At 47.5% G+C, this 17671-nt stretch overlaps 6 protein-coding genes across 6 annotated transcripts; 5 read left to right on the top strand and 1 right to left on the bottom strand.

The window, feature by feature from the left end:
• Positions 1-10: 10 nt before the first annotated feature.
• On the bottom strand, positions 11-3081 carry LY89DRAFT_88578 (bacterial alpha-L-rhamnosidase domain-containing protein). Its single transcript, XM_018223490.1, has 4 exons — positions 2552-3081; positions 1243-2505; positions 1005-1196; positions 11-932 (listed from the first exon to the last, which is right to left on the bottom strand). Exons 1-4 carry the CDS (start codon positions 2802-2804, stop codon positions 85-87), a joined length of 2556 nt encoding a protein of 851 aa, XP_018070991.1. The 5' UTR covers positions 2805-3081; the 3' UTR covers positions 11-84.
• A 37-nt stretch (positions 3082-3118) lies between these two features.
• On the top strand, positions 3119-5062 carry LY89DRAFT_617970 (MFS general substrate transporter). The gene is made up of 2 exons (XM_018210820.1): positions 3119-4563; positions 4608-5062. Exons 1-2 carry the CDS (start codon positions 3359-3361, stop codon positions 5008-5010), a joined length of 1608 nt encoding a protein of 535 aa, XP_018070990.1. The 5' UTR covers positions 3119-3358; the 3' UTR covers positions 5011-5062.
• A 1106-nt stretch (positions 5063-6168) lies between these two features.
• On the top strand, positions 6169-7143 carry LY89DRAFT_586395 (uncharacterized protein; the record flags this gene model as incomplete). The annotated part of the gene is made up of 2 exons (XM_018209365.1): positions 6169-6761; positions 6807-7143. The coding sequence occupies 2 exons, from the start codon at positions 6169-6171 to the stop codon at positions 7141-7143; spliced, it is 930 nt and encodes a 309-aa protein (XP_018070989.1).
• A 1163-nt stretch (positions 7144-8306) lies between these two features.
• Positions 8307-8967, top strand: LY89DRAFT_734728 (uncharacterized protein; the record flags this gene model as incomplete). Its single annotated transcript, XM_018219937.1, has 3 exons — positions 8307-8502; positions 8553-8876; positions 8927-8967. The coding sequence occupies 3 exons, from the start codon at positions 8307-8309 to the stop codon at positions 8965-8967; spliced, it is 561 nt and encodes a 186-aa protein (XP_018070988.1).
• A 1814-nt stretch (positions 8968-10781) lies between these two features.
• On the top strand, positions 10782-11733 carry LY89DRAFT_782859 (uncharacterized protein; the record flags this gene model as incomplete). Its single annotated transcript, XM_018222624.1, has 4 exons — positions 10782-10860; positions 10909-11073; positions 11137-11329; positions 11418-11733. The coding sequence occupies 4 exons, from the start codon at positions 10782-10784 to the stop codon at positions 11725-11727; spliced, it is 747 nt and encodes a 248-aa protein (XP_018070987.1). The 3' UTR covers positions 11728-11733.
• A 499-nt stretch (positions 11734-12232) lies between these two features.
• LY89DRAFT_586358 (kinase-like protein) lies at positions 12233-13065 on the top strand (the record flags this gene model as incomplete). The annotated part of the gene is made up of 3 exons (XM_018209362.1): positions 12233-12694; positions 12722-12829; positions 12892-13065. The coding sequence occupies 3 exons, from the start codon at positions 12233-12235 to the stop codon at positions 13063-13065; spliced, it is 744 nt and encodes a 247-aa protein (XP_018070986.1).
• Positions 13066-17671: the final 4606 nt, after the last annotated feature.

Here is a 17671-nt window from a genome sequence, read left to right as displayed (position 1 = left end):
ATACCCGTGGGCTGGACTAAGGGTCAATTCAAACAATGTCATGTCGGAGCGGATTTGATCCAGATTGATTGAGTCTATTCTATTCTACATGAACCATTGAAGAAGTCGACGAACTGGTCTCCAAGCCCCAGCTCGGGACTTAGCAGGTACCAAGATCTCCTCCGTCTGCTCATGAATCGTATCCTTTTCTGAATCCGTAGAGGGCTGAGAGGCACTACCGATTCGACAAATCCTTATCGTAACTTCCTCTTCCTGTCCACGAATCGTCTGAGATGCCAGAAGGCTAGCATCGGATATCTTTTCGGACGTCACGATGATCCAACCTTCCGGAGCAAACACCTCAGCTGTTGACCCCAGAGGAATACCCAAAACAATGCTTCCAGTACCCATAGTCTCTCGTAGCTCCATGCTAACTTTCACGTTGCCTGCAGGAGTCGACAAACCCACATCTACTCTTTCCGATCCCGCCAACACAGGTTTAACTCTCCAACGAATCCACCCTGGTTCCAAAGGTTGAAGACCAGCCAAATATCTAGGCAGAAGATACACTGGCCAAGTAGACCATCCATGCATTAAAGATGTATCATCCGTGATTGGGGTACCGTCAGCTTTCATGGCTTCCCAGTGACCACCGGAATAGTTTGGACTTGACTGATCAGACATCACTCCCCACACCCTCTCAAGGAGTTCAATGGCAGATGTTCCTTGGTCACGTTCGAACAATGCTTCTACGGCGAACCCCGAAGCATAGGGGCTAACGACTTTCTTTTGATCCCAACGTTCAATGCCTTGAAATGCGAGTGGGAGAGTGCCATCGAATGGGGCTGAAAGTGTGGTGATTGAGGAGGCGTGAGCAGGCGAAACACCGGTTGTAATGGCGTAGGCATTGATGTCTTGGCATATGCCAGTTGGAGAAGCCAGATCGCTCATACCTAAAGCCAGAAACTGTGAATTAGCACAAACTTTGCCTACAGTGAGAGGTCAAAAGCCAGGCTGTGACTTACGCATGATACCAGCCTCAGAATTCCAGAGATGGTGGATGATGCTCTCTTTGAGTGTCGCTGCTTGGTCCAAGAAAGTGTCTTTGATGCTGAGAAACGTTGACATGCTGCTCATCGATCTCAGAGCATCATAGAAAGCGAGATTGATTTTTCCAGAAGCTCCGAAGATAGGTCCGCCCATTGGAAACCAATCCACTGCCAAGATCAGCTCCACTTGACAAGAATTGGGCGATGCACTTACTTGACAGAGGTGGAGGAGCAACGACTAGACCTCTCTCGTCAATGAACTTTTCTGTAAAGGACAACAACTTCTCCAATCTCGGCCAGATAAATCCAATAGTAGCATTGTCACCAGAATGCATCCAGTAGTCCTTGATAGCGACGATCAAAAGAAGAGCGTAGCTTAGAGAATAGAAAGCATATGTTGGAGGTTCGCAAGTATCTTCGTGCATTGGTGCTTGTATGGGACACAAGTTTCCAAGATATCCATCTGCTGTTTGGTGACTCGTGAGAAGCTTGATACTTCCTAATATTGCATTCAAATTGCCAGTCGAGTAGCATATTGAGCGTCCCATAACGAAAAGATCTCCACCAAAGCAAGCTCGGTCCCGTTTGGCACCATCGATGGTACATGCAAGAGCATTCGTACCCACGGCGAAGTCGGCCAATGTTCGGTCTTTGTCTTGAAGCTGTAGTGAGTTCTGATAAAGCACCTGCTCGTCGTTCGAAACCTTCAGTGCTCGATAAAGCGAGATATAACCCTGAGGACCACCGAATGCTATGGAACCAGTATTGTTTCCACTGCCACCAAGAATCGGATGAACGTCAAGACCACTTAACGAAGCGACCTCAATGCCATTGATTTCCACAAGGACCGAGTCTCCTCGAGCAATAGTGACAATCTTCAACCATCCACTGCAATCAATGTCAGGCCCAATGTCCCATATTCCTCGAGGTATTGATGGAAATACTCCATTGATATCCGAAAGCCCTTCGAAAGCACCAAGAGACCTTTTGGCAACATCCAAACAGAATATTAATCCATTGGCCACCATATGAACTCCCCAGCCTGCTCCTCCTCTCTCAATCTTCACTTCAAATTCCGCTTTCATATCACCCCATCGAGTTCCTTGTCGACAAGGAGCCCAGTGTTGACCGAGTATTCTTGTCCCCTCTTCTGTAATTTCCCAAGCTTCGGCAGTTTCACCTGCTTCCACTGTGCACATGTCCACTGTTCTAACCCCATCTCGCCATATTTTGTTTAACTTCTCGTTCGAGCAGTTGAATGTGCTGATGGTAGGATTTGGTGGGCGGACGTGGATGTAGCCAATTGACGATATCGTGATGGCAGAGTTTGGCGTCTTTAGAATTACTTTCTGGTATCTTTGGGATCGTTGTGCGAACGGTAACTGAATTCTGCTTGAGGTTGTGGAAGGCTTGAAGGTCTGAGTATGTACTCTGTAGGTGTCCATAGCATTCGAGAAGAGCAAGAATGGGCCATCTCCTATAGAATATTAGCTGATGGATATCTCGCCATAGAGCCGACTTACCCGTCTCGCTATGCAGCCCCGCATATGTCTCGCTGAATACAATCTCGACTTGAACATCCTCTCCATTGCTGATCACCTTGCTGGTTTCAATGAATGGAATTCCTCCTTCAGCACGTTCGTAGTCAAATAAGATCTCTGACTGCTCCTCCGTTCCATTGGAAAGTTCGAAGTCTCCATCGACCTTGACATCTCCAGTGACAGTCCATTTTCGAGGGGTTCTCTGCCCTGTGTGTTGCTCACGACTTCCAGCCATTGCGATAACTTGCAGAACTCAAGGTGGTAGAGGCATAAAACGCTGGAGAGCAGAAATGGGACCTGTCTGGATTCCCGACCGAAACATTAGGTGGAATTGCATATGACTGGACATTTTGACTGCACCGACAAGAGCTGGAGATGTTTGTGGAGAGCTGCCGTCCACCCTTGAGGTGGAGTGTCGGACTAGAATGTCGCGAAGGCACGTGCAGTGACTTCTTTTCATGTGGACATTGTCCACCTCATGTCCACTTGTTGCATTCGAAATGTCCACGCTAGTATCTCTGCTCGTATATCATTCGTTGTGAAGAGGAAGATGATTTGTTTCAGAACGCCTTCTTCATGACTCGGGAACTCTTTTCCCCCTCGATTCCAGAATTATCCACCTCAACCTTCTCTGCGGATTATTCTGATACTGGAAAGATTGTGGGGATGTAGCCCCGTTCCCCATACTTCCCCAGTCATTATAATGCTGAGGAGAAATGGCATATATTCCCCCATCCCCATGCCCAATTTCAGCCGTATTCTGGGGAAGAAGCAACTCCATACTTTACAATGGCAGACTCAAAAGGTGCAACCTTCGAACACCTCGACAATGGTCGGACTCAACATGAACAGCTGGGCGAGCAAATATTCGGTAGAGAACGACAATACTCGCTATGGAAAGCCATCAAAGTTCACAAACGCATCATCTTCCATTGCGTTGCAGCTTTTGGTGCTGGAATGTGCTTTGGATATGACACAATCGCTAATGGAGCAACAATCTCCATGCCAGGTTTCGTGATTTACTTTGGAGCTGTTACCGCAGAAGGCGAGCTATATGTCCCTTCTATCTGGGCATCTCTATGGACTGCCATGTCTTACCTCCTTCAGGCCATGGGTGGCTTCCTGATCGGTTTCGTCTCTGATCGAGTTGGACGAAAATGGCCTTGTGTTGGATCTTGTGTGTTGTCCATTGCAGGAGTTGGCATTCAATTTGGAGCCACATCAAGAGCAATGCTGTTAGGCGGAAAGATGGTCAATGGCCTTGCCATTGGATGTCTCTTTGCTACAGCTACTGCTTGGGCTTCCGAGATCTCTCCTTTGCGTCTTCGAGGACCTATTCAATCGGCTATCATCCTCTTCATGTTCTTCATGCAAGCGATTGGACTCGTGGTTGTCAGAATGTTTGTTCCGAATATCACCACGCACTCGTTCAAAACGGTCTTTGCTGTTCAATGGGCTTGGCCTATCGCCACTGGTCTTCTGTTCATCTTCATGCCCGAGTCACCTACGTGGCTTCTTCTTCAAGGAAGAACCAAATCGGCCAGGAATTCTTTGGAGAAATTGTATGGATCCAACAACGAAATCGAAGCTCGCCTAGCACATATGGCCTTGGGTATTCGTCTTGAGGAAGATCAGGCACTTCGTCATGGTGCTGGTTCATACGTTGATCTCTTCAAAGGAAGCAGCCTCAAGAGAACGTTGACAGTGGTCTGGATGTTCTTGGGTTTCGGCTTCACAGGGGCTTGTCTCTTGGCTCAGTCAATCTACTTCCTCATCATCGCTGGACTTGAACCCATTCATTCGTACGATGTTGCAATTGGTGGCTTCGGTATTGCTATCTTTGCCATTGTTGGGTCCTGGTTCTTTATGGAGAAGACTGGACGTCGATTGATCTTCTTGGTTGGTGCTGGCGTCAACTGTGTCGTGATGTTTGTCATTGGTGGGTTGTATTACACCCACAGCAAAGGCGCTTTATGGGCAGTTGCCATCATCATGTATGTTCCTAACTCTGTTCCTGGTGCATTGCTGACTTTCATAGGAATCTACTCATCTCATGGCAAGCTGTTACCCTTGTGTCAACTGCTTGGGCTATCACTGGCGAGATTTCATCGTACAGATTACGTGCAAAGACTCAAGGCGTGGCAGTCATCTCGAACGCTTTCTCTACTTGGCTATTTACCTTCACTGTGGCATACATATATAATGTTGACGCTGGCAATCTCGGTATCAGAGCTGGCTTTGTTTATGGAGGTGGCTCTCTGTTGTTCTTCATCTTTTCTTTCCTCCTCGTTCCCGATCTCAGAGGATTCTCGACCGAAGAAATTGACTGGTTATATGAGAATAAGGTACCATCATGGCGGATTCAGGAGAATGTTGTGGCGGCCAAGGAAGGTATCTTGGCTATGGAGGCGAATTTTCAGCATGAGAAAGTCGTGGTGTAAGCAAAGTTGTAGCCTACAATTTCAAACTATATACTATTGTCTTGGACACCGTACCCTTAGCAAGCTTGGAAACACGGGTATCTTGATTCCATAAGCTGAGATCTTACCCGTTTACCAAGAGTGGATGTTGATTACATGCGCCTCAATTCGCGAGGAAATGCCTTTCGAGTCCTCACCATTTCAAACTTTCACAAAGCCTTTCCACCACAAAATGGCTCCCCGCAGTCAACCGCACGCATCCAAATTTCTCATTGATTGCATTGTTTCAATTCAGTCTCAGCTGGGCGTACGATATCAAGCCCATTGTTCTCGGTCGGGATCTGACCAAGCAAAAAGAAAAACCTCAACCGCTTTCAAGAATTCGATAGCGCCTCTAGCGCTCATCCCAAATTAGCATATGCAACACCAGCCAGCCAAGGCAGAACGTCCCGCTTTTATATTTTTCTGGTGGCGAAAGTACGAGGTAAGCACTGGAGAATGACATGTATATTGCGTGAACCTGAGCAGAAGAGAGTTGAAAAGAATATGCGAATGAAAATTTGTGATTTTGTCTTAATATTATTAATTGTTTATTAAATGTCCTGGCTCCTGCTCCCTTGTCTCGTACCTGATCCAAGAATTGTTCCCTCACAGGGTCTGGGCGCCTTCCCGAGCGCCCGAAACGGTACCCCTTGGCGTTTTTGTAGCGTGAGTCGAAGCCTAATCGGTCAATCTTCGATATCAGCGGGCCCTGGAAAAGGGAGCCAAGGGAACCGGTTCAGGGAAACCTTCCATCCCGAACACCAACGCGATGTTCGTGCGAGATAATCCTGCATCAGCTCGTCCTCGTCCCTCTTCTTTGAAATTTATCTTCTCTCCCTGATAGATTTAATTTGTGTCTTTCTTTCACACATTCACACATTCGTTTATTTAATTCTGTACGTCGAGATATAAAGTGGATGTTCGTTCGTTCCAATTTCAATACGAAGTCTGCAGATTCTTGATTTGGAATCCGTAGATCTCAGCCTTGGACGCCCCTTTCCTGGATTATTCGCCTTCGTCCAGTCTTTTCCATCGCAATATACTCGAGGAGAGATCCTCGTAGTATCGAATTAATACGGAATTAATCCGGCAATCGCTTGGTTTCACGATCCCCATTAATTAACCTTAAACCCCACGATGCGCTTCTCAACGAGTCTGCTCCTCGCAGCAGCAACCTTCACTTCAGCAGACACCTTACAGACACGATCTGCGAAACGCGGTCTTGTCTTCGTCCCTTCTACAGAACATCCGCAAGATAATCAGGTCTGGGTCTCGGGGAACAGTGATCTCACATGGTATTACAATTATGGCCCTTCAGCATCACCGGCCTACTCGAACCTAACCCAAGAAGAATTCGAATTCGTTCCTATGCTCTGGTCTCCCACAACGACATTCTTGAGCTCAGTACAGTCGATGATCAAGGCGGGAACGAACGTCACTCATGTTCTGACCTACAATGAACCGGATGGAACGAGCTCGTCGGGAGGAAGTCAGGTATCGCCATCAACTGCTGCTACTAATTGGATCTCCCAAGTTCAACCATTGAAGAAACTGGGCGTCAAGCTTGGTGCTCCAGCTGTGACAGGATCTCCAGGAGGGTTTACTTGGTTGGCAGATTTTTTCGATGCCTGTGCCAGTCAAGGAACGAATTGCACGGCGGATTTCATTCCCATCCATTGGTATGGCAACTTTGCAGGTCTTGCTTCGCACATTGGTCAAGTCAGAGCTACGTAGGTTCTCCCTTCTCTATGGTATACCCATCTAACATGCATCAGCTATCCAAACACTAGCATCTGGATCACCGAATATGCCTTGAACAACGACACCCTCCCTGATACCCAAGATTTCTTCAATATGTCTGCCGAATACTTTGATCGAATCGATTACATTGATCGATATTCATACTTTGGTAGTTTCAGAAGCGATGTTAGCAATGTTGGACCGAATGTTTCCATGTTGACTTCGAAGGGACTCTTGACGGACATTGGAAGCTGGTACTTGGGAGGAGCTGCTACCAACAATATTCCCACCGAAAGTACTGCTGTTAGAGGAGCTGCTGCATTTGGTACAGTTCTTGTTATGGCCGTCGCTGCTGGGTTTATGGTGCTGTAAGGTTTTGGGAGAAGGAAATAATCGGGCCAGGGCTGGTGTTCATGAGCATACGTGGGTGATGGTATATAGCAGGGCGCTTGAAGAATGGTGTACATATGGGTGTCTTCCCGGGCGTTGGCTGTAAAGAGTATTTGGACCATAGACTATAATTCGAATGCAGAAGTTTATTCGTTAATAGGCCAGTGCTATGGGTGTGTACGGAGAAACTTGACAAACGTCATGTCGTGCGAAGTTCTGTATTGTGTTGGAAAAAAATGAATTCCTGATTGACAATATCGAGTGGAGCAACACTGGCTATATGTACTGCATCCTCAAGTGCTTTCACTGCATATTTAAATTCTCCGAACCATTGTCGTTAGATTAACAAATCTCGGTCTCAATCTATCAAAGCCGAAGACAAAGAGTGGAGACGTAAGCAATCATCCTCCGTTTCACGTGCGTAAGGCTTCACCGAATTGAGCCTCATCCTGAAGGACGCCACTACTGCGGCTCCGCACTGTACTTTTCCTCCACGGCGAGTTTACCTTGGCGATCTCCAGACGGCATCTGCTCTACGGCTTACTCGCCAATTCCTGTCGTCATACGTCCTTAATGTTCTTAGCTGTTTCATCTATGTTTTCATGTACGATCTAATGATGGATCTGACTTCTGGGATTACTCGCGGGCTATTTTCTCTTCCAGCACGAAATTGCCCGGGCGGTACACAGAGCAAAAAACGTGACCGAAAGTCACACAGTACCAAAGTATGGTATTCGATCTCAAACTACAAGCATCCTCAAGGAAGGAAGTGCCATCAGGCTGTAACTTGAATGCCGAGCGAGTCTCTTGAGGATACTGGGATCAACGTTTTGCGGGCAGTTTCTCTGCGCATCTTGATGATATATATTGAGCTCAATCTTCTACCTTTCAATTCCTCATCACACACCATCATCACATCATCATCATCATCATCACAATCAAACAATCCAATCCTCACTCCACTTCAAACTCTTTACAGCTTCGAACCACTCCACAGCTTCTACCACTCCAATTTCCAACCACTTCACAGCTACTACTCCACATTCCAACCACTTCACAGCTTCAGACTACTCCAGCTTCCTACCCCTCCAGCTTCGAACTCTATAACTTTCAATCAATCTAACAACTTTCAACTAACAGTCAAAATGCAGTTCTCAGCAATCTTCGCCTCTCTCCTCCTCACCGGAGTCGTCTCCGCAGCACCAGCAACCAGCTTCGAGTCCAAGCGCGACTGCACCTGCGACCAAGGCACATACCACACCGAGTGGGCTGACTGTGTCTTCCCATACTTGGGCACTTCCCAACAGGCTTCTTATGAGGCTAGCTGTGCCAGCACTGTTGGTAAGTAGTTCAACCTCCAGAATCAGAAACAAATAGCTAATGCGGGATAGTGGCTGATTGCGGAGACTGCGGACCACTCTACTGGGCTAAGAGCAAGCGCGACTGCACTTGCGATCAGGGTACTTACCACACAGAATGGGCAAACTGCGTTTTCCCTTACTTGGGCACTTCGGAACAACTCTCTGCTGAGGCCAGCTGTGCCACCAACGTCACAGCTGCTTGCGGAGACTGCGGTCCTCTCTACTGGAACAAGAACAAGCGCGACTGCACTTGCGATCAAGGCACCTACCACACCAACTGGGCCAACTGTGTCTTCCCTTACCTGGGTACCTCCCAGCAAGGCGCCGAGGAGGCCAGCTGTGCTAGCTCCGTCAGTAAGTAATTCTACCTCTAATAATTGGAGTTAAATACTAATTCTTGGTAGTCTCTGAGTGCGGTGACTGCGGTGTTCTCTACTGGAAGTAGATTTTCGACAACACGACTGGGACGCATTCGGAGGGATAGCATAGGATCGAGGCGCTGGGCATTGGAAACATGGCATTGGGTTGGGATAGACTTGGGTTCGGTTACAAAAAAGGGGCTTTTATCGGTGTTGCATTGAGCTTGGAGTTTTTCATAGACGGTTGACTTTGGGTTCACTTCACTTCTCTTCAACGGTCGGCTTTGCAGACGTGTAAAGCGGGCTGAATTTACTTTGAGTTCCCCTCCTCATCAAATGCTTTTACTTTGTGATATGGATATAGGAGTTCAATCTAGTAGCAAGTGCTTTATTTCTTTTGTTAGCTTGTCGCAGTTTCTGTTTCCATCTGGGTTCTTTCCACATTTGCGCGTTTGCTCCTCTCAGCCTTGAACTTTGGCAAGTATGCCTGGTTTCCAGATACTTTCAATTGCATAAAATCTCGCATTGCTATCGTTTCTAGCTAAACACCCTCAGACATTCTCAGCACAACTCTGGTTACTCCGAGCATCTTCACCTCGCTCCATGCATGTATGGTCCGTTCCCCCTATGGATGTACGGCCCACCTCCCCTATACCCACCCAAACCATACAAGCCTCTGATCGCAGCCGGCTGGTCCATATGCCCATCCAGAAACTGTCCTCGATCCATCCGACCACCAAAGATACCCCGATGAATACCACCAAGCCTATCCTGAATACCTCCGAACATGCCTTGAACTCTACCCAACATTCTTGGACGATCCTCACGAACTCGCATTCGGAATCTCTGAAATGGATCTCCACCGTATAGTCCTCTCACACCTGCGCCGAAGGCGTCAATGCCGGCTCGTTGGTTGGCTGCTCTTTGTGCTGCTCTCCACATTCTGATTATTTTCTTGAGTTGTGTTTGTGTAATGAGAACGAAGAATGCTTGATGGCTGGAAACATGAGGAGGTTTTATAGACTTCGAAAGGGGGGTTTTCTCATTCAGATTTGCTCATAGTGAGGTCATTCTTTGCCATTCATATATATATTGATGCAGTGAGATGTGATGTTCAAGCTCTAAATACTTCTCACAGCCTCTGAACGCAAGCTTTTCTATCAAAGTGTATAACAACACTTGTCTTAGGACGCCGAAACCCCTTTTCTGTCTGTCCTTGAATCATGTTCTCAAACAGATTCTCAATTTCCGCTCCTTCACCATGTACTCGTCAATCTTCACTTCCTTGAAGCCCTTCTCTCTGTTATTGCCCCCAGCATTGACATTTGGCTCAAAACTCACTACCTTTGCTGCTGGCTCAAGTTTATAAGCTTTGAGTGTTCGAGCTGCTCGTCCGCCTGCGCTCTCTATATCTTCGTATGATTTGAGTGCCGACCTCACAACCTTTCCCGCCCATTTCTCCAATCTTCGAGCGTTCCACATGTGTTCTTTGAACTTTGCATTCAGACGACGAAGTCGATATCGGGTCAGCGCCTGTGCATTGAGCAAGTTGATCAGGCAGCGCATTCTTATTGGTTATTCGTTATTGGAATTTCGGTTTAACGTTGTTCATTTGCTTAGGGGCAACTTGTTCACTTATGGGAAAGTTGAAGTCGGCTTAAATGTGTGCAAGAGTTTGATAGATGTCTGCTACTTGAAGTATTAGACTTCTGAATCACTCCGATATGATATCACAGTCATTAAGCAATGAATCGATATTCCAAAAGAATATGGTTCGACAAGATATTAGGAGCAACGTTGATTGAAAGAAGCGGGGTTGACCTGAGACGAAAGGGAAGACTCCCTCTAGAGAACATTCGACTGATTGAAGGCACTCGGTCCTCTTTGATGGACCAAGATAATGGAGGTCGACCTGTTGCCTCCACGGGATGACGAAATTGAGCAGACATCATCAGATGTCTTCTGCAACTACAATCACAGTGATTACTGCAGATGCTTATATAAAGTCTCAACTAATCTCAGTTCAGCCCTTGTTCACATCCAAATCATATCTCTCAAACTCACCCACATATCAAATATGAGCACAGATAGGATATGTGACGGCCATGGCCGTCGTCTCTCTGATCTCCACCCCCGTCGACTTTCGACCATCCTAATCGACCGCCACGCACCTACCGCCCGCCGTCTCGAACGTCTTGACTGCAACAAAACCCGCAACCGTGAGACACTAACTAAAAATATTCGAAACTAGCGAGCTGGTATTCCGGACCATGCTACTAGCGGAACGAGCATCTATGATCGGAGCGGAGGTGACTATGCGCGAGGTTTAGCAACTCGACTTGGTGCAGGTGCTTATGAAGGACGTTCAAATGCTCTCATGAGTGGAGCTTTGAGATCTCCAAGTACCAGCTCTCTGGGTATAGGTGTAAGACAGAGAACTCCAAGACCGTATGCTGATTCCAGACGGGCGGAATCGTTAGATAGAAGTATTCCTCTTAGGAGGGAGAAGTCCCCGGCCATATGCTGATTCCAAAAGAGCGGAATCATTGGATAGAGGTATCCGTTTAGGTGGAAGAAGTCCGAGACCGTATACTCGTCCCGGTGAAACTTTGGGGCAAGGTGCTGCTGGCTATATTGGAAGAACTCCGATGGGTAATGCTCAAGGCTTTACGCGAGCTTCGGATCGGCAGCGTCGCCGTTCACCGTCTGTTGCTTCGACGGTTGAGTTGTCTGCAGGTTGGTATAGCGATGGAGGTCGACGAAGTCTAGGATCGGAACGAGGTTTCGGCTGTTATGACGAGGGTGGAATGGGGTGGGACCATCAGTACGATCCGTATGGATGGTAGTGATCTTCTGTAAAGTATATCACAATTGTGTGACCTTGACGTCTTGAGATGAAACAAACTGTGGTAATTAGCTAATGAGAGCGAGACTTTGCGGTAGTTTTATCAAACTTTCCGTTGAATCTTGTGATTACCAGAAGGCTGAGCCCTATCATGACTGTTTGACTGACAATGATTCACTCCAATTGTGAGATCAGACAACTCTTCATCTTCAACATACATTTAAACACAAATTGGTCTATGAACTCTGCTCCAAAGAAAACACCGAATTGCCGCCAGAATGCGTTGCCTGACTCTTCCAAAATGCTGCTCCAAGCTATTTAAAAACGAAGAAGAGATACCAACCTCGAGAAAGCCGTCACCTTTTGCAGCTCCCACAATCGACGCTCCACCATGCTCTCGTGTATACAATGATACTCGAAAGTGGCGCAGACTCGCCTTCAAGACCATCAAGCCATATCGTGACCACGAGACGTTTCGCACAGTCCGACGCATACCCGGAACGAATATGTGTATTAAATACGGTCCGGCAGTACAGTTATCTGAAGCAGCAGCTCTTCGATTTGTAGCGGAAATGACATCGGTTCCGGTCCCAAAAGTCTACTCTGCCTTTCAGAAAGACCGATCATCGTACATCATCATGGACTTCATCGATGGAGAAGTAATTGGGGAAGGTTGGGACAAGAGGAGCGAGGCAGAAAAGGCGAGTTTGTTCGCACAGTTGAAAGACATGTTTGAAGAGCTCCACAACATACCACATCCTCGTCCTGGTGTGTTAGCATCGTCTGATATGCAATCTCTATACGATAAACGACTGTGGAAAGGCTCGCATGGCTTTGGTCCTTTTGCAAATGAGAGTGACTTTCACATGTTTCTTCGTTGTGGAGTTCACATCGAAGACGACATGATTAAGAAGGAGACGTGTACATGGGTCACGGATGAACAAAAAGAGGAAATGAGACAAATGGTTGTATTGCACGAAGCGAGGCGGGACAAGATCTGTTTCACACACGGCGATGCAAGCAGCTCAAATGTCATGGTGAAGGATGGCAAGGTGGTTGCTCTGATAGACTTTGAACTCTCTGGCTTCTATCCAGAGTACTGGGTTAGTCTCTTTGCTACTGTAACCTTTCAAAACTGGACAGCGCTAATGTTCTATCTACACAGGAATACACGACAGCCATGAATGTCAATAGGTTCGATGGGTTCTGGAAAGAAGAAGTTCCGAAGTTCCTCAAACAGTATCCGGAGGAGCTTCAGATGGAAGAATTGCGAAGGAAGCACTTTGGTCCAGGTGGATTTCAGGGCCGGTACCCTTGGGATATTTTGGGTTGTGTTTAGAGCGCCGCTCTTGATGTACAATATGTAACCATTTGCAAGGTTTACTCCAGATCATTGATCCAAGACGCAATGAACTACGGATTTACTGAGTGCTGATGACCCTGATTGATTGTACTTAGCCACGTCAGTGCTCAGACAAAGATAAGCACTTTACAGTGAGAAATTGACATGTTCTGACTTTAACTCTACGATTACATTGAATAATTGACGATCTAGCCAGCAGATCTAGCCAACTCCACTATCATTCCGCTCTCCTCAAACATATATTCAAATTCTTATCCCACCGTTTTTGGCCTTGCACTGGCCTTGTCTGTGCTTTTCTTCTTGGTTGGCGGCACTGGAGCTAACCTTTCGCCACGTAGCTTGAGCGTTGGTATAGTCTTGCGCCGGAATTTGTCTGCCAAAAATAGTGGTGTTGCACCATACTCGGAATCATCCGCGCGCAAATCTTGGATGAACTGGGTTGCCTCTTTTACGATGATGTCCCAGAGGACGGTCATGCTTGTATCGATATGTGGTTTCAGTATTTTCGTCCACCGGTTTTCGGACTGTCTCAGAACATCCTCGACCCATGTTTTCGAAGGATTTTCGGCATTCAAGATAAGTGGTGAGTTGTAAGGGTAATTCCGTATCCAGTCATTCATTCCCCTCTCAGATGTTAGCTCGAGAGCGGGTTCAAGGCTGATGAGACCCATCATTTCATCAGAATACCCTTCCGAGTTGAGGGTGTCAGCTCTGAGCATCACCATAGGCTTGTGCGATGATCGGACTGCGACAGACTGCTTCAACGTGTACTTCTCTAGCTTATAATGCATAGCTCCATATGGAGACCTGTCTGGTGGTGCACATATAAGAGACCACTCGAAGCTGTAATACCCACGGTCGTTCCGATCCTCTGAAAGACAGATGAAGATCACGCGCTTCTCGGCAGCGGTTGGATTAAGTTCCGTTCGTATTTTGTTATAGAAATCCATTGCTTGATGCTTGACACTTGTCTTCCAGTCTTTGTTTACGGCCGAAGATCTATTTCCCATTTGGGACAAGAACGTATGGGGTGAGAACGTTGAAGCTCGGCGGACAAGTCGTCGCTCATTGTTCAAAGCAAGCTGAATTTCAGCTTCCGAAGGTTCAGATGCTGGTTGATTCAATATCATTCCTTCCTCGGGCCGGGGTGCTGCTATCTTCTTGTTAATCTCGAATTGCCTCCTAGCTGTGGACCCTTGGACTCTGACTTGATTCGCGTCTGAGTGATGTTCGTTTACCAATTCTTCCACGACAGGAGGGAGTTTCGGGACGATATTGCGTGTATCTGATCCTACCCCATAGGCACGTTGATTTTGGCCTGCACTTACTCGAGGTCTCACACCCGCTGTGTCGGTGCTTGACTGGTCAGTGTAGGCGGTGATGGAGCTCTGACGAGGGGCGGGGAAAACGTTTTGCCGTTTCTGTCTCGGTCCGACTTGTCCTGGCCCAGCGCGGCCACGTATAGATCTCCACGGTGCCGAGGGAGTCTCGATGTTAGGGTCATTCTTGAGGTTTGGCATCGAGGTGTACTCATGGATGGGAGGCCGAGAAAGGCCGGGATGGGCGGAGCTGCTCCCTTGACCACCTTGGGAAGTATGCGTAGCCGGAATCGACTCACCTGCGTGCCGAAGCTGCCTTGTGCCTTCGATTCGTTGAGAAGCTTGCGGCGGACGTTCAGTACTTTTCAGAGGTCTTTCTGATGCCTCTGGCTGCCCGTCTGCTTCATATCTGGAGTTTGATGGCGCTCGACATCTTGTCGTTGAGTTACCTGGCGTGAGAGACGCAGGCACCTGACTTGGAACTGTCGTCGATGGCATGAAAGTGCGAGTAGAGGGAAGTGGGCCGCGATGAGGAACATCGGTTCTTCGCAAGCCCGTGAACTTCCCTTGGTCTCCAGTTGCTGCAGGTTCTTCAAGATAAATCCAGATGATCAGATCCTCTCTGGTATCAGGTACGATCCAGCAATTGGATTTTGAATCACGGATCCCAAGTCATACCATTTTGTCAAACAATAGACCGTACCTGTGTAAGACGGCAGCTAATATGACAATGGTGTCCGATTCAGGAAGATGTTGAAGTGTTGTGTCTTGTATTTGTCGTTCTACTTTGTTAGTTGTGGAAACAAAATATTGGTTGGGTTGCAACGATTCCAGTTGGTCGATGTTAGGTGTTCTGAGTAGATGGCTGCCTTGATGCTTAATACTATTTATGAGAGCCCATAGTGCCCTGCGAGGGGGGCCCGTGTGGGAGGGAATAAGCGTGTAGCCATATGGAAATGCCTCACGGAAAAGTGCCTCAGCTTGTGTCGATAGGTGTTCTTGGTTTGCATTCATGTTTGGTGAAAAGGTGCACTGAAAGTAGATATGTGGAGTTGGATGAAGTAGATATCAAAGATATTGGAGGGGGATTTTATAGGCCGATGCATACGCAGGAGGAACTGAATGGTGCGAAATCTACAAGATGATACAGTCAAATGTTCGGAGTGACTTGTGGTAGTGAAAGGACCTAGTCGCAACTCAGCGAGTATGTGATTAGTGATGCTACACAATCATCGCCAGGTGAGAGGGCATCTCAGCATGACATAGTGCGTCTCAACACACTGGAGGATGCTCTCGCGCGACAACAATCTCATGTGAAGGCTCAGAGAGCTCAAGCAGAGCATGGACGGCGTTGTAGCGAGAACAGACCTTACACCCTACACTTCTGAGGTCAAAGATCAAGTAACAAGTCGATCGCAAACTCTCTTCGGTCCCGGAAAGGACGACACAGCGATGTTGGATATGGGGTCGCGGATACGAACGAAGACAGAGACATGGAATAGATCTTTGGAGGTCGAAAGAGGGAACCGTAGCGGTGATATGCAAGGACATCGCGGTCGAAATCATGGATTGACTCCAGAATGACCGACCGAACATATTTTCATCACCCACATCTCAAATGAGAAGAGCCATCTTTCGAACTTTCTTTAGCGATATCACTCAGCGACTAAGCAAAGGATAGAGGACAAAAGATTCCATCTTCCTCGCGATATCTGATGATAACGCAAGAACGATAGACGTCAAGTCTGCATGAGCGACTGAGATGTAGGGTAGCACTCGTCACTTCTCCAAGATATATCAAAGACAGGTGGGGAGCGTCAGATATACAATACGCAGAAAGTACCAGAGATCGAAATAACATGCAGTGTACAAGTCGACTTCGAAACATCGAAGAACCTCGCCGCAAGGAAGCAAGTGAAAATCGCGGTTTAACGACCTCGTCGCTCGACTCTGACGACACAACATGGAGGAAGACATGAGCGCGGAAGGACAAGAACGCTGCCTCACTTGAGAGCATTCAACCAAGCGATACTTGTGTCCATATCGTGTCTTCCATTTGCTGCCTTCGCACTGTCGCGACACGCCCAGAGGGAAGACGAGAGCCAACTCCCAGTGGGATGCTGTCGCAAATCCCAGAGACCTTGGCAGACAAGCCGTGATAAGAAACATACCATCGTCCCTCGCAGATGCGTCCCCGAACAAGGTTTCGTTGCACGTCGCGATGAGGTCTAAAGATAGAAAACAGGATGACCTTCTGGTCGTGATTCGCGGATATCATGGTCGCGCGTCGCGAAGACCACCAAGACAACACCAAGGAACAATCCAACAGCTTCCTCCCATATATGACTTCATAACGGGGTTTGTTGCATTTCGCAATGACAACTAAAGATAGAATGTACAGAAATACAAGAGTTTCGAGGATGCTCGGTCTATTTTGTTGCAAAGTCTCCGAACGACTGGCTGTTAGCGGTTGAAATCTCAAACACTGCGCTTAAATTCTCCGGAGATCCAGTGAGATGCGCGTAAGTGCAACAGGCGGTATGCATTTGAGGTTGGAGTTATGCGGTTAATCGTAAGCATAAAATAAGATTCCACTGCCGTGGTCTTGGGTGGTCAGCCTTGGAGTTGTGTGTTGGTTGCGAGGTTGTGTCAATGTCAGACTGCTGCGCGGGGTTGGTTGTCTGTTGGCTCAGGGATAACCTTAGGCTGGGGTACGAGCTATGGTCACTATGTGGGTCGGAGACGACTAGCGAGCAAGGCCCGTAAGCCCCTGTAGTCACAGGGTACTTCACTGGTACATACGCTATCTTCTTGCGTGCAGCGCTAGAAATACAGTGAATTTCACCAAACGAGGTTCCAGTGACCTTACTGCATTCCCTCTAAAGGCTTTCTACCAAGTCCGGTCACTAGTGAAACACTCCTTACTGATCTGCTTTACGCCGGTCTACAGCTGTTCTTTCCTGTTGCTGATCAACAACAGTTGTATCACATCATGCTGCACTTCTGCTTTTTGAGACAGAGTGCTCTGTACCGCCTAAGTCCCCGAGGCGTTTCTACCCCGCAAGCTCTGATAGTCTTTCAAGGTTCTCCAAGCGTTTAGGCAATGTGTCGTGGAGTCTCATAAGAGTTTGTCCCTTCGAGACAGGACTCGTGGCGAATAGTTGCATCGTGATCGAAGAGCGAAGCTGCGTCGTGCTTTTGTGCAGTCTTCTGAACTTAATCCCAGAAAGGGAATATACATCACTCAATCTCGTGAGGGGGTA

This window comes from Mollisia scopiformis (genome assembly GCF_001500285.1).
Source record: "Mollisia scopiformis unplaced genomic scaffold LY89scaffold_13, whole genome shotgun sequence".
Taxonomy (NCBI): Eukaryota; Fungi; Ascomycota; class Leotiomycetes; order Helotiales; family Mollisiaceae; genus Mollisia; species Mollisia scopiformis.
Note: the sequence above shows the minus strand (reverse complement) of the source record. Positions and strands in the feature narration are given on the sequence as shown.